The following is a 13346-nucleotide window of genomic DNA, read 5'->3' on the forward strand; positions in this document are numbered from 1 at the left end:
GAATCAGTCTTATCCTTTTGTTTGTTAAATCTAGTGGGTTGAAGTGTTAGTTATTCTTACACTGTTACTAGCTAAATGCAAGTTAAATTACAGGAAACTTATATTGTTAAAATCCGTGTTAGCATGAAATCCATTAAATCAAAAAAATCCGCTACAATGAATTATTCGTATGATGTTTATATCAACTTCAACCGTTAAGATATTAGTACATATGAATGGAGTAAATAAACCGATAATTAACTTGGTTTAAATAAAATCTTGGGAAGTTAACCCGATAATTAATTGAAAAAAGGTAGAACAATACGGATTAATGGCTATTTAAGAACCGTTCGGTCACGGTTAACGAATCAGACGTAAGCTAAGCTAGTAAAAGAACATTTGTTTCTAGGCAGCATTCTACGAGCTTGACTACAGTATGTGCAATGCGAATATGATGCTCTAAGAATGTAAGACATTGAATTAGTTGAAGACAATTTTAACCCGATGATTGTAATTGTCAATCAATTATGCTTAAGTGAAGAGAAAATTGATGAATTTGGTGGCAATCTAGGAATACAAATTATTAATACCATAACATAAAATAATGTTCCCATACATTATTTTGTTTAAATTCAAAATAGTGAGAATATTCTAGAGGATTATGTTAGTCAATGGTTGTTGAGCTTTCCAACTTAATTCCTATAATATTGCCTATAACTATGCACTTGTTGCTATATGTATCATATGTACCATGTATTCATGTATGCAAATTAATATCAAAAGACTCTACAAAAGGAAGACTTGGCCAATAAAAAATGAATACAATTATTAAAGATCACTGATAGAAACATTTATGAACGATTGTCTCATTCGGTCAAGCTCCTCGATCTTTCACTGCCTTCATGTTCGGCCTTTTCTTTCCCTCTAGCTCGATACAGTCTTTTGCAAGCTTGGCAACGTATTTAATATGCTCATTGATCCCATCTTTTTTAACTTGATCATCAAGAATTTATATCAAGCAAAAAAACATTGTGAGACCCAAATCACTTTCACTTCCATCACACGAAAAGACATTTTCTACCCGCGAGCAGCTCCACAAGAACCATGCCAAAGCTATTAACGTCACTCTTCTCTGTCAAAACTCCTGATCGAAAGTACTCAGGATCTATGTACCCAAGAGTCCCATGCACCATTGTTTGTATGTGAGTCTGGTCCATAGGAATGAACCGCGAGATCCCAAAATCAGAAACTTTAGCAGTGTAGTCATCGGATAAAAGTATGTTTGATGACTTAATGTCTCTATGAATTATTTGTGTAGTTGAGTGTATATGAGCAATGGCTTCTGCCGTCTGTGTGGCTATATTAAGACGCCTTCCGAATGCCATGGAAGATGCATTTTCTTTTTCATGTAGGTGGTGAAAGACGGTTTTATTGGTTACAAACTCATACACAAGAAGAGTAGTCGGTGTTTCTAGGCAACAACCCAAGAGCCTTGCAATATTCGGATGGCTAGTTTCCGATAGTATGATCACCTCATTAACAAATTGATCGATTTGGTTTTTGTCAATAGACGACTTTTTAATGGCAACCATTGCCTTATCTTCTAATGTACCTTTATAAACCATACCATAGCCTCCTTGCTGCAAACGTCTTGGCCTGTGGGTAGATTGCTTAGATTCAAAGAGAATTTTGTGTAAAATTAAGCCGCCGTTTTTCTTAAAAAACATCTCCTTTGTCTTCACGATCCTCCTTTGTTTGAGTCCCCAATATAGTATAAGCGTTAACACAAAAGAAGTTGCAGTTCCCATGTCTGCAAGCTTATACCTGATGCGATGATCGGCAACAATAATACATCCAACATACAAAAGAACATGCACAACAGCCAAATCCATCTTTGTTTAGTAACTCCAAGCCACTAAATTTTAACTATTAATATCCAAGAAGTAAAACAAAAACAGGCCAATCTATATCTGTTATATCATTTCTGTAGGTTTTAAATCATAGAAACCACTGCTTGTGAAACCGGACACCCTAAAATACAATATATAATGTGTAATGTGAATCTAGAACTATAGTTTTTCTTGAGTTACTAATGACGATGACGACGATGCTGCTGCTTCAGCATTTCACAGTACTGATCGCAATACTATCAAGAAAGAAAGCGGTATCCCAAGCAGTTCAATCGCTGCCCGGCTGCTCGGATAAATGTGGGAACATTACTATTCCATATCCATTTGGGATAGAAGAGGGCTGCTACATGGAAAAATACTACAAGGTAAATTGTACAACACTAACGTTGTATCGCCACGATGGATTTAAACTCTTAGACATATCACTAGACGGTGTTATACATGGCGTTTTGCCAATGGCCTATTCGTGTTACAATAACACTCATAAGCTCAACGGATCAGACTCGATAATATGGATGAAAAAGTTCTTTATATCAAAAGTATTGAACCTTTTAACTACTGTCGGTTGTGATACTAGAGCAGACATCATGTCGTTTAGCGGCAAAGACTATGTAGCAGGAGGTACATCATGGGGCAAGTGTAACAGGCTACATAACGGTTCGTGTAATGGCTATGGGTGTAGGCAGGTACCACTTCCTGCGAGAATGTCAAAATTTCGTATCTGTTCACAAAGAAACACGGGGAAAGTAGGGACTTGGGGTTTCAATAACTGCTCATACGCGTTTATTGTTCAGAGAGGTCAATACACATTTTATGAAACTGATTTCGATAACATGCTAAATCGGCCTCTACCAGTGGCTCTCGAATGGTCAGTTGGGAGAAATGATTGTGAGCATTCACAAAAGAATAAAACAAGCTATATGTGTAAAGAGAATAGTGTATGTATTGATCACTATTATTCCAGAAAGAAAAGGGGTTATACTTGTCTTTGTGCTCCAGGGTACCAAGGTAACCCCTACCTCCCGAATGGCTGCCAAGGTAAGCGTTATATGTGTTTTCAGCATGGGAGGCTCAGAGGGTGTGCGAGTCGCACCATCGACCGGGGCACATAAGTTTTGGGGGCACAAGAAGTTTATATACATATTACATATATATGTTTTTTGGTGTTAAAAATAAGGTTATTTGCAACGGTTTATGAGATAATTACATGCTCGGAATGGTTTCTGCTTATAATAAAGCGGTTGATAAAAGTTTTATCCATGTACATTAGCGAATAAAAAAATTTCGTTAAGGCCTACAGGACTTTATATTTTGGCTCGACCGAGGTATTTAAATTCTCGGAGACGGCCCTGGTACTTTTCCGTTTAGTTATTATAACAAACAAACGTGCCTAGTAAGATCTCATTAATAAAATAAGCTACTCGTAGGGTTTGGGGAAGGTGGGATGGGGGTATATATTTCCCCTGATAGATAGGTTGCTCCCAGTGAGACCGTGATTCTACTGTTTTTGGTTAATATTATTACAAGATATTATTACAAGATTTAAATAAACAAATGCACCATTTAGGATGAGTTTTGATGTTTTACAGATATAAACGAGTGCGAAGGCGCTCTAAATGATTGCATATACGGGACATACCGATGTGTTAACACAAACGGTAGCTACAATTGCTTTTGCCCCTTGGGGAAAGGGGGTGACGGTAGAGAGCATGGAAGTGGTTGTTCTTATTTAGAAGCTGCTAAGTCACTTGGAAAGACCTTATATACCAGTGAGTCTAATCATGTTTTTCATATAACTTCTAAAAGCATATACATGATCAACATGCAAATGAACAAAACTAGAGGCTTAACATTATGATCACTTAACATTAACATTGTGATGTAAAAACTGTTGCTAATAAGAATGTTTATCAATTTGCAGGCATCATCATGGGTACGGCTACTTCGGTTATGTTAACACTTATCTTGTACTGGGGACTCAAACAAAGGAGGATCGCAAAGACAAAGACGATGTTTTTCAAGAAAAACGGTGGCTTGATTTTGCAGAAAATACTCTTTGAATCTAAACAATCCGCCCACACGGCCAAGATTTTTGCAGCAAGAGTTCTTGAAAAAGCAACCAATAACTTTCATAAAACCAATGTCATAGGTCAAGGAGGCTACGGTACGGTTTATAAAGGTACATTAGAAGATAAGACAATGGTTGCCATTAAAAAGTCCAAGTGTATTGACAACAACCAAATCGAGCAATTTATAACGAGGTGATCATGCTATCGGAAACTAGCCATCCGAATATTGTAAGACTCTTGGGTTGTTGCCTAGAAACACCGGCTCCTCTTCTTGTTTACGAGTTTGTAACCAATAAAACCGTCTTTCACCACCTACATGAAAAAGACTATGCATCTACCATGACATTCGAAAGACGTCTTAATATAGCCACACAGACGGCAGAAGCCATTACTCATATACACTCAACTACACAAATAATTCATAGAGACATAAAGTCGTCAAACATACTTTTATCCGATGACTACACTGCTAAAGTTTCTGATTTTGGGATCTCACGGTTCATTCCTATGGACCAGACTCATATACAAACAATGGTGCATGGGACTCTTGGGTACATAGATCCCGAGTACTTTCGATCAGGAATTTTGACGGAGAAGAGTGACGTTTATAGCTTTGGCATGGTTCTTGTGGAGCTGCTCACGGGTAGAAAAGTCTTTTCGTGTGATGGAAGTGAAAGTGATTTGGGTTTGGCAATGTTTTTTGTCTCGTCGTTGGAAAGAGGTTGCTTGATACAAATTCTTGATGATCAAGTTAAAAAAGACGGGATCAATGAGCGTATTAAATATGTCGCCAAGCTTGCAAAAAACTGTATCGAGCTAGAGGGAAAGAAAAGGCCGAACATGAAGACAGTGAAAGGGGAGCTTGAACAACTAAGACGATCTATTGTTCATAATGATTTCTATCAGTGAACCGTGACCATTGCATTCTTTTTCTATTGGCAAAGTCTTCACTTTGTAATTTGTATTCCTAGATTTCTTATTATTTAAATTTTTTCGATAGTATGACCTGCATCAATTTTCTCTTCATCAATTTTCCATAGTCTTCAACCAATTCAGTGTCTTTCCTTCTTAGGCCGTCAAATTCGCATAGCAACCGCTTATCTAATAAAGAAATACATAACATCGATAATAAAATAAACAAATATACAAATTTTATTGAAGTTTAGTTTATAAATCATAGTCTAATATATATAACTTATTACATGAAGGATCCTCGTTTGTTAATAGCTTCAAATGTACATTTTTATATATACGCAATGAGTTAATCAAAAGGTGGTACATTCTTTCAAATCCTAGATTCTCATTCACAAGCATGCACAATTGCACAAACGAATTGACTATGAGTTTGACTCTAACATGTGAACTAACTGGCTTGGCATGATCAATGATTTGGCTACGATAAAGCTGATTGGGAAATGGTTTGGCGTTCAGTTTAACCTCATATCGACCGTTTTTGACACACGTACAAGGCTATGTGGGAGAAAACTCTTCGCGGATTGAAATTGTGATTAGTGATTACCCATAGATGTATAACAGTTTATGTAAATTTGTTATGTGATTACTTTAGAAATTTCTAAAATAAAAATTCCCTAATAATAGTTATATATATAACTCATCGATAACATTGGGATAGTGATGATAATTAAGGCTGTCAACATTTCTTGATGATAACAATGAGATATTAATTTAAAATAAAACAAAATTAAAGTATTGATGAATGAGCAGACAAATTTTCACCTTAAATGCACTTTGGGACAAAAGATTCATGTTCTTATCTTCAAAACACAAGCAAACAGTCAAATGCATCTTAATTTGTTTTAGCAACCTCCGAGGTAGGCTCTTAAATTTAAGAGTTTACAAGCTAGAAATAAAACAAATCAACATCGGTTATATCGTTTCTTTCAAAATATATACATATATATATATGTGTGTGTGTGTGAAAGATTTGTCCGTCCGGCCTTGATATTACCAATATGTCCTCTTAATTTGCTCACGGGTAGCTCGTCGATTTGTTTTTGGTTGCCTGAGTAGACACTTCTTAGGAGTTCACCATCATGGAGTTCTCTCTCTCACCATCAACATTATTTTTTATGCTTTTTGGTTTCGATACAACTTGTTTTCGGTATTCTTGCACTACCGGTACCGAATCAGTGTTGTACTAATTATAATCAGAGGTATTCTCATATGACTACAAAAGTTACTCTTACATAAAATGCTTCAGCAATATTTCGCAGTACTGATCATGATACTATTAATGGTGAAATTAGCAGAATCTCAAGTAGTTCAATCACTGCCTGGCTGCTCAGATAAATGTGGGAAAATTACGATTCCATATCCTTTCGGGATAGAAGAGAACTGCTATCTGGACAGAGACTACAGGGTAAATTGTACAACTCTAAGGTTGTATGGAAACCCTTTTACACTTTTAGACATCTCACTAGACGGTTTTATGCGTGGCGCTTTTCCAGTCATGACTTACTCATGTTACAATAGCACTCATAAACGTAGCGGATCAGACTTGCAAATCTGGTTGAGAAGGTTCTCTCTCTCAAGAGACAAGAACCTCTTAACTACTGTCGGTTGCGACACTAGAGCTGACATCATGACAATCGACGGTGAAGAGTACATAACAGGAGGTGCATCAATGAGCACATGTAACTCTTCATATGATGCAACATGTTTTGGCTATGGTTGTAGGCAGCTACCACTCCCATATACTATGTCAAGATTTCTTATCCGCTCACAAACAAATAAAGGGAAACTAGGGAATTGGAGTTTCAATAACTGCTCATACGCGTTTATTGTTCAGAAAGATCAATACACGTTTCGCCATACCGATTTTGATAGCATGCTAAATCGGTCTTTGCCTGCGGTTCTTGAATGGGCAGTTGGGACTACTTATTGTCTAAATTCACAAAAGAATACAACGAGCTATGTTTGTAAAGAGAATAGTGTATGCATTACAAAAGAATACGGCAATGGGTATAATTGTCGTTGTGCTTCAGGGTACCAAGGTAATCCGTACCTCCCAAATGGTTGTCAAGGTAATTCGTGTACAAGAAAATTGCTTTGGTCAGACCGTATTTACCGACCACATGTGGTCAGTATAGGTTGGTCAATAGAAAACGGTCCCAATAAGTCAAACTGGTGGTCGGTATAAAATTGGTCGGTATACATATACCTTTCCCGACCACTAGTGATCGCAAAAAGTTTTGTCACAACTTTCTCCCTCATTTAAAAATAAATGTAAAATTAAAAATAAAAAACTCTTACTGACGATATATGGTCGGCATAGGGTTTTTTCAAAAATACATTTAACAACGACATGTGGTCGGTATAGATATTAAATTTTCAGTTTTTTTTTTTAAATTATAATTTTTTCAGATTTTTTACCAATTAAAATCTAATTGTAAAGCTGAAAATTGTCTAGATTAACAAATAAAACCATAAACTGTCAAATTACAAAACGTTAAACTAAATAGTTTAATTAACTGTCATACAAACTGTCAAAATATTATAACTAACTCACTATATCTTGATCCATATGTGTTTAGTTAATAGTAGTTTAATACTACAACAAGATTTCAAGAAAAACATGCACTATATGTTGAGGACGGGTTTTTTAATGTTTTTTCGTTTATTCAGATATCAATGAGTGCGAAGGAGATCTACATGATTGCATATATGGTTGTATTAATACGAATGGGAGTTACGATTGTACATGCCCCTTAGGTAAGAGTGGCGACGACAGTAAACATGGAAGTGGTTGTTCTTATATACAAGCTGCTAGGTCACTTGGAAATACTTTATATATCGGTGAGTGTAAACGCATTTTTTATATAACTTACACGATCCATAAAATTTGTGTCATTGGAACTGGAAATGGGTCGGATTGATTAAACATTTGGCGTGTTGTGAGCTTGCAAGAAAGTGTTAGTTAAAGTATCACATAAATAAATCCCAAATAGGCAGTGAGGCTTAAATTAACTAACGCACTCTTAACTAGCGCCTTGTGGTTTAACAATATTTAAACAAATAAATAAATAAATAAATAAATAAATAAATACAAGTGTTTGTGTTTGCATGTGATTGATGAAGATGAGTCGATCCCACCCACGTACCTAAAGTGAAGGAGATGGAGCAATTTCGTATGTCACAATTTTGAATATTAGAATTTGATCACAACTAGATACTACCATTGGACCAGGGTGCTACCATTGAGCCCTTGACAAGGGGGTTGGAACCCCTTGCTCAGGGGCTTTGCCCCCGAAGAGCATAATAAACTCAAATAATGGTGCATTGCGCACCTCCTAACTTGTTTGATGTATATTATAATTTACATTGGTTGACAAGTCATACAACTATACTAAGTTATCTAACATTTTTTAACGAGAAGTTCTATCGGAAACTAGCCATCCGAATATTGTAAGACTCTTGGGTTGTTGCCTAGAAACACCGGCTCCTCTTCTTGTTTACGAGTTTGTAACCAATAAAACCGTCTTTCACCACCTACATGAAAAAGAATATGCATCTACCATGACGTTCGAAAGACGTCTTAATATAGCCACACAGACGGCAGAAGCCATTGCTCATATACACTCAACCACACAAATTATTCACAGAGACATTAAGTCGTCAAACATACTTTTATCCAATGACTACACTGCTAAAGTTTCTGATTTTGGGATCTCGCGGTTCATTCCTATGGACCAGACTCACATACAAACAATGGTGCATGGGACTCTTGGGTACATAGATCCCAAGTACTTTCGTTCAGGAATTTTGACAGAGAAGAGCGACGTTTATAGCTTTGGCATGGTTCTTGTGGAGTTGCTCACGGGTAGAAAAGTCTTTTCGTGTGATGGAAGTGAAAGTGATTTGGGTTTGGCAATGTATTTCGTCTCGTCGTTGGAAAGAGGTTGCTTGATACAAATTCTTGATGATCAAGTTAGGAAAGATGGGATAAATGAGCATATTAAATACGTCGCTAAGCTTGCAAAAGACTGTATCGAACTAGAGGGAAAGAAAAGGCCGAACATGAAGGCAGTGAAAGAGGAGCTTGAACAACTAAGACGATCAATCGTTCATAATGATTTCTATCAGTGAACAGTCCATCTGGTTTGTTTTGAATTAACTAGTGTCTACTTGGTTTAGAATGCCATATAATACATAAAAAGATATTGTATGATAGATATTTGGCGTTGATTGTCGAAAGACAAAAGTACATGCACCAATCAGCCGGTGTCCAAATGGTTGTGTTTTATGTGCCTTTATGTCCAAGGCTTGATGCAAAACTACTATCGAGCCGAGGGTCTCAACGGAAGCTGCCTCTCTATTCCTACGGGGTAGAGGTAAGGTTGTCTACATCTTACCCTCTTCAGACCCTTCAATAGGTTTGCTATTGGTGGGATTTATGGAGTACGATGATATGATGATATTTTTTAAAAAATCTATAAACCATGTATCAGAAGTAGAAAGGGTCTAAATATTATCAGTAATAAGAATCTGCTAAATATATCATCATATACTGTTCAAAAGTTTCTGAAGGATAAATCTTTGCATGATACCGGAATCAAGACGGCTAACAAGATCTTATTACATTATATATTTTATAAATCCAATAACAATTCATATAAGAGCTCACAAGATATCCTCACAATGAGCAACCATAATCATCACTTATGTCTATGTCTTCAATTTCTGAATCATCCAAATCATCAAAATCCATACTATCACCAAGAAGTTGAGGTGATCCATCATTTAGCGGCCCAGGACGCGTTCTTGCCTCTTGAATTATCGACAATATTTCATCAATGTTTTGACTCGCATCGTTTGAACTTGTGCTGTTCGAGCTTGCACCTTCCATTAAATCTATAGGCAAGTTTTTTAAGAACCATGGGTGCATTTGGATTTCTTGAATGGTAATTCTCTGCATAAAAATGTATTAAAGATAAATAAATACTATCTAAAGTTGCAACATTTACTTCCATTATCAAAATGACTACAATTAGAGTAATCTTTGCTAGTAGCTATTGCGCAAAAGTGGCAATTCTGACCCGTTTAGTTAGAAAAAAAATGATTTCCATTTTGGTTATCTTTAATGATGTTTGATACATTAATTATTTACGATGTTAAAAAAGAAATGAACAAGAAATGCATGAAATTCTTACCTTTTCAGGGTTGGCAACGAATATTCGATAAAGAAGATGCTTGCATTCTAATGATATTTCTACACTGTCCGGTATAACGTATTGAGCACTAAGTATCCGCTATCATAAACCAAACCAAGTTTAAATACTTAAATAAAGATCATGATATGAAATTTTTGGAAATATGTAGTACTTCTAATATTACTCACACAAATAGTTGTTCTAAAGTTCTTTGGATCATCCGGATCTCCAAACGGATACTCCCCGACTAGCATCACATATAAAGTAACCCCACATGACCAAACATCTGCAAGCTACAAATGAAACGAAAAAAAACTAAACTTATAAAAGAAATATGTATTAAATCCCTATATATATATATAAAGAATCTTCTCATTGAGATTTTAAAAGTTAAAAATATTTTATCATGCAAAAATAAAATTTAATGATGTTTGTAAAGAAAAGTCAACTATGACCGCTAAAATGGTCAACGACCCGTCTATTAATCAAGTAAAAGCTCAAAGGCAGCACCTTTCCATCATATTCTTTTCTTGAAAGAACTTCAGGTGCAATGTACGCCGGTGTTCCAACTGCTGACTTCGGTTGCGAATGTAGAACCGACGACTGGATTGAATTAAAAGTAACTTAATCATTAAATCTTATACAATCTTATAATCCCGGTATGGAAATTAAATATGAAAATGTGGTAAATTTACTACCTTTGAGTACCCAAAATCACATATTTTAACACGTGGTGCTATGCTTCCGTCTAGCAATGTGTTTTCAAGCTTAAGATCTCTATGACAAATTTCCTACAACACAATAAATTGATCAAGAACTAAACTTGATATTGTTGTCAATGGAAAGGGTAGAATGGTAAATTGAATGAATAAAGTTTTTACCATTGAATGGCAATAGCTAACTCCTGATATAAGTTGTTGAAAGAAAAATCTTGCCTGGTGCAAATGACAGGAAAAAACAAAGTCAAAATAACAAATCTTGACCATATTTGACTTTTAATAAGCAACTTATAGGTATATAATATATAAAGTTTAGAGTGAACCGGTTTTCATCCTTGTGGTTTGTCTAAATCTGTGGTTTTATTCCAATAGTTTTAAATTTGCGATTTTCGACCCTGTGGTTTCATTTCACTTGCAATCAAACCCGAAGTCACTAATCCCGTTAAGTCTGGTCATTAAACCCATCAATATGCCCTTCACGTGATTGGCGGTTTTATGCTTTTTTTCTCCCAAATACACCCCAGCCCCTCACGTGAGGGGGTTTGCGATTTAGGACCGGGTTTATTTGGGGGAAGGACAAAATTGCACCTCACGTGAGGGGCACGCTGATGGGTTTAACGACCAGACTTTACGGGGTTAATGAATTCAGGTTTTATTGCAAATGAAATGAAACCACTGGAACGAAAATCGAAAATTTGAAACTATTTGACTAAAACTGCAAATTTGAACAAACCACAGAGACGAAAGCCACAATCTAAAGTTTATTAAATAACCTCTAAAACTATTAAAAACTTATAAAACGTGCCTCGTTCTCGCTGAATTTGCCCGCATTGCATATTCTTTGAAAAAGCTCTCCTCCTGCTGCATACTCCATGACTATTGCTAAATGAGTAGGAGTTAGTAAGACCTGAAAAAGGAAATATGTGCAACTATATAAAATATATATAAAACTGCACATTTTATTTACTATTTTAACTTCAAAATCAACAAGAATGTGTTTTTATATATGTAGAGAAAAATTATATGTACATAATATTTGGATTCTGAGTTTGAAAAACTCTTGTTTGAGCTTTTGGTTTGTATTATGTATATAAAGCCAAACTTGACTTTTTGGGATTGAGGATGTGTACACCTGTAACTAATAGAGCCAATTATCAGAAATCAACTGAACCTTTATTTTTAGGGTGTTATCTTTAACAAGGGGACAGAATTTTAAATATGAAAATTGCTATATTTTAACCTCTTAATAATAATGTAATCATTAGATTCAAATCCACACACACACATAGTGAATAAAGAAGATTTTTTTTTAAAGACCGAATATATTAAAACAGAAACGGAACCTCCTATCCAGTAGCTACGAGCCTGAATAAAGAGGTGTGTATCTTATAATGTATCTAATAAAGAATAAAGATTTACCTCCTTGAATCTGATAATATTTGGATGCCTTAAAGATCTATGATTTAGTATCTCCCTCTCTACATGTTCATCAATTTGAAAATGTTCAAAAATCTTGATCAAGCCCAGAAAATATTTGCATCAAGCTTAACAAGAATTGCATAAAAACATTAAATGCAAAATTTCAAAAATCTTGATCAAACCCGTAAATGGTATGCATTAATCAAGACATCAAGTGCAATGCATGATATACATCAAAAGCTTCAAGAAAAAAAAAACTGTACTAAAAATTACAAATTTTCAAAAATCTTGATCAAGCCCACAAAAGTATTTTATATTAATCAAGACATGGAGTGCATTAAAACATCAAAAGATTCAGGAAAAATAATAACTTTATGAAGAAATTGACCAAACCCACAAATTATTTTGCATTAATCAAGCTTCAAGTGCACAGAAAAATCAAAACTTTATGAAGGAATTGATCAAGCCCACAAAGTATTTTGCATAAAAACATTACAAAGATTCAAAGAAACTAAAAAAATGCCAAATTTCAGAAATCTTGATCAAGCCCACAAATTATTTTGCATTAGTTAAGATTCAACTCAATAAAAACATCAAAATATCCAAAAAAGAAAAAAAAAAAAAAAAAAAAACACAACTTGTTAGAACAAAAAATGGACAAACCTTTTGGCCTCTTTCAATAAACTTGACAGCAAACAACTCATTGGTCCCCTTGTCCTTAACAAGCTTTGCTACCCCAAAATTACCAGACCCTATCTCTTTAACCAATTCATATCTCTCCATGTTTGCCTTAATATAATCAAGAAACTCAAATCATCAAGTTTTCTTGTTTGTAAGTAAGCAAAAATGGAACTTGCTAAGGTTAGGTGGTGGATGATGAAGTGTTTTATGGGTTAGTGTGAGTAGACTTTAGTGGTGACTTGCTATATATAGAAAGCAGATGGACATAAAGAATTCTGAGCAGTATTTTTTTTCTTAATATACTAGCCCATACCTTGCTATTATTGGATGATAAAACTAGGGGTACAAACTAAACTAGTTAGTGTGTTGAAATTTGTAATCCACCATCCAAGTATCTAT

The 13346-nt window shown here is 35.2% G+C and overlaps 2 protein-coding genes and 3 pseudogenes across 2 annotated transcripts; 3 read left to right on the plus strand and 2 right to left on the minus strand.

The window, feature by feature from the left end:
- Nucleotides 1-1037: 1037 nt before the first annotated feature.
- On the minus strand, nucleotides 1038-1871 carry LOC143601682 (wall-associated receptor kinase 3 pseudogene; annotated as a pseudogene).
- A 206-nt stretch (nucleotides 1872-2077) lies between these two features.
- LOC143601683 (putative wall-associated receptor kinase-like 16) lies at nucleotides 2078-4867 on the plus strand (annotated as a pseudogene).
- A 1345-nt stretch (nucleotides 4868-6212) lies between these two features.
- On the plus strand, nucleotides 6213-7118 carry LOC143601684 (wall-associated receptor kinase 2-like). The gene has a single exon (XM_077079033.1). The coding sequence runs from the start codon at nucleotides 6213-6215 to the stop codon at nucleotides 7116-7118; it is 906 nt and encodes a 301-aa protein (XP_076935148.1).
- A 1376-nt stretch (nucleotides 7119-8494) lies between these two features.
- On the plus strand, nucleotides 8495-9064 carry LOC143601685 (wall-associated receptor kinase-like 22 pseudogene; annotated as a pseudogene).
- Nucleotides 9065-9507: 443 nt separating this feature from the next.
- On the minus strand, nucleotides 9508-13070 carry LOC143601690 (serine/threonine-protein kinase SAPK2-like). The gene is made up of 9 exons (XM_077079036.1): nucleotides 12930-13070; nucleotides 12267-12359; nucleotides 11653-11754; nucleotides 11010-11063; nucleotides 10827-10919; nucleotides 10639-10731; nucleotides 10317-10421; nucleotides 10129-10227; nucleotides 9508-9887 (listed from the first exon to the last, which is right to left on the minus strand). Exons 1-9 carry the CDS (start codon nucleotides 13047-13049, stop codon nucleotides 9612-9614), a joined length of 1035 nt encoding a protein of 344 aa, XP_076935151.1. The 5' UTR covers nucleotides 13050-13070; the 3' UTR covers nucleotides 9508-9611.
- Nucleotides 13071-13346: the final 276 nt, after the last annotated feature.

The sequence above is a fragment of the Bidens hawaiensis genome, unplaced genomic scaffold (assembly GCF_021521415.1).
Source record: "Bidens hawaiensis isolate Kalapana, Puna unplaced genomic scaffold, B.hawaiensis_p1.1 tig00056972_1, whole genome shotgun sequence".
Taxonomy (NCBI): Eukaryota; Viridiplantae; Streptophyta; class Magnoliopsida; order Asterales; family Asteraceae; genus Bidens; species Bidens hawaiensis.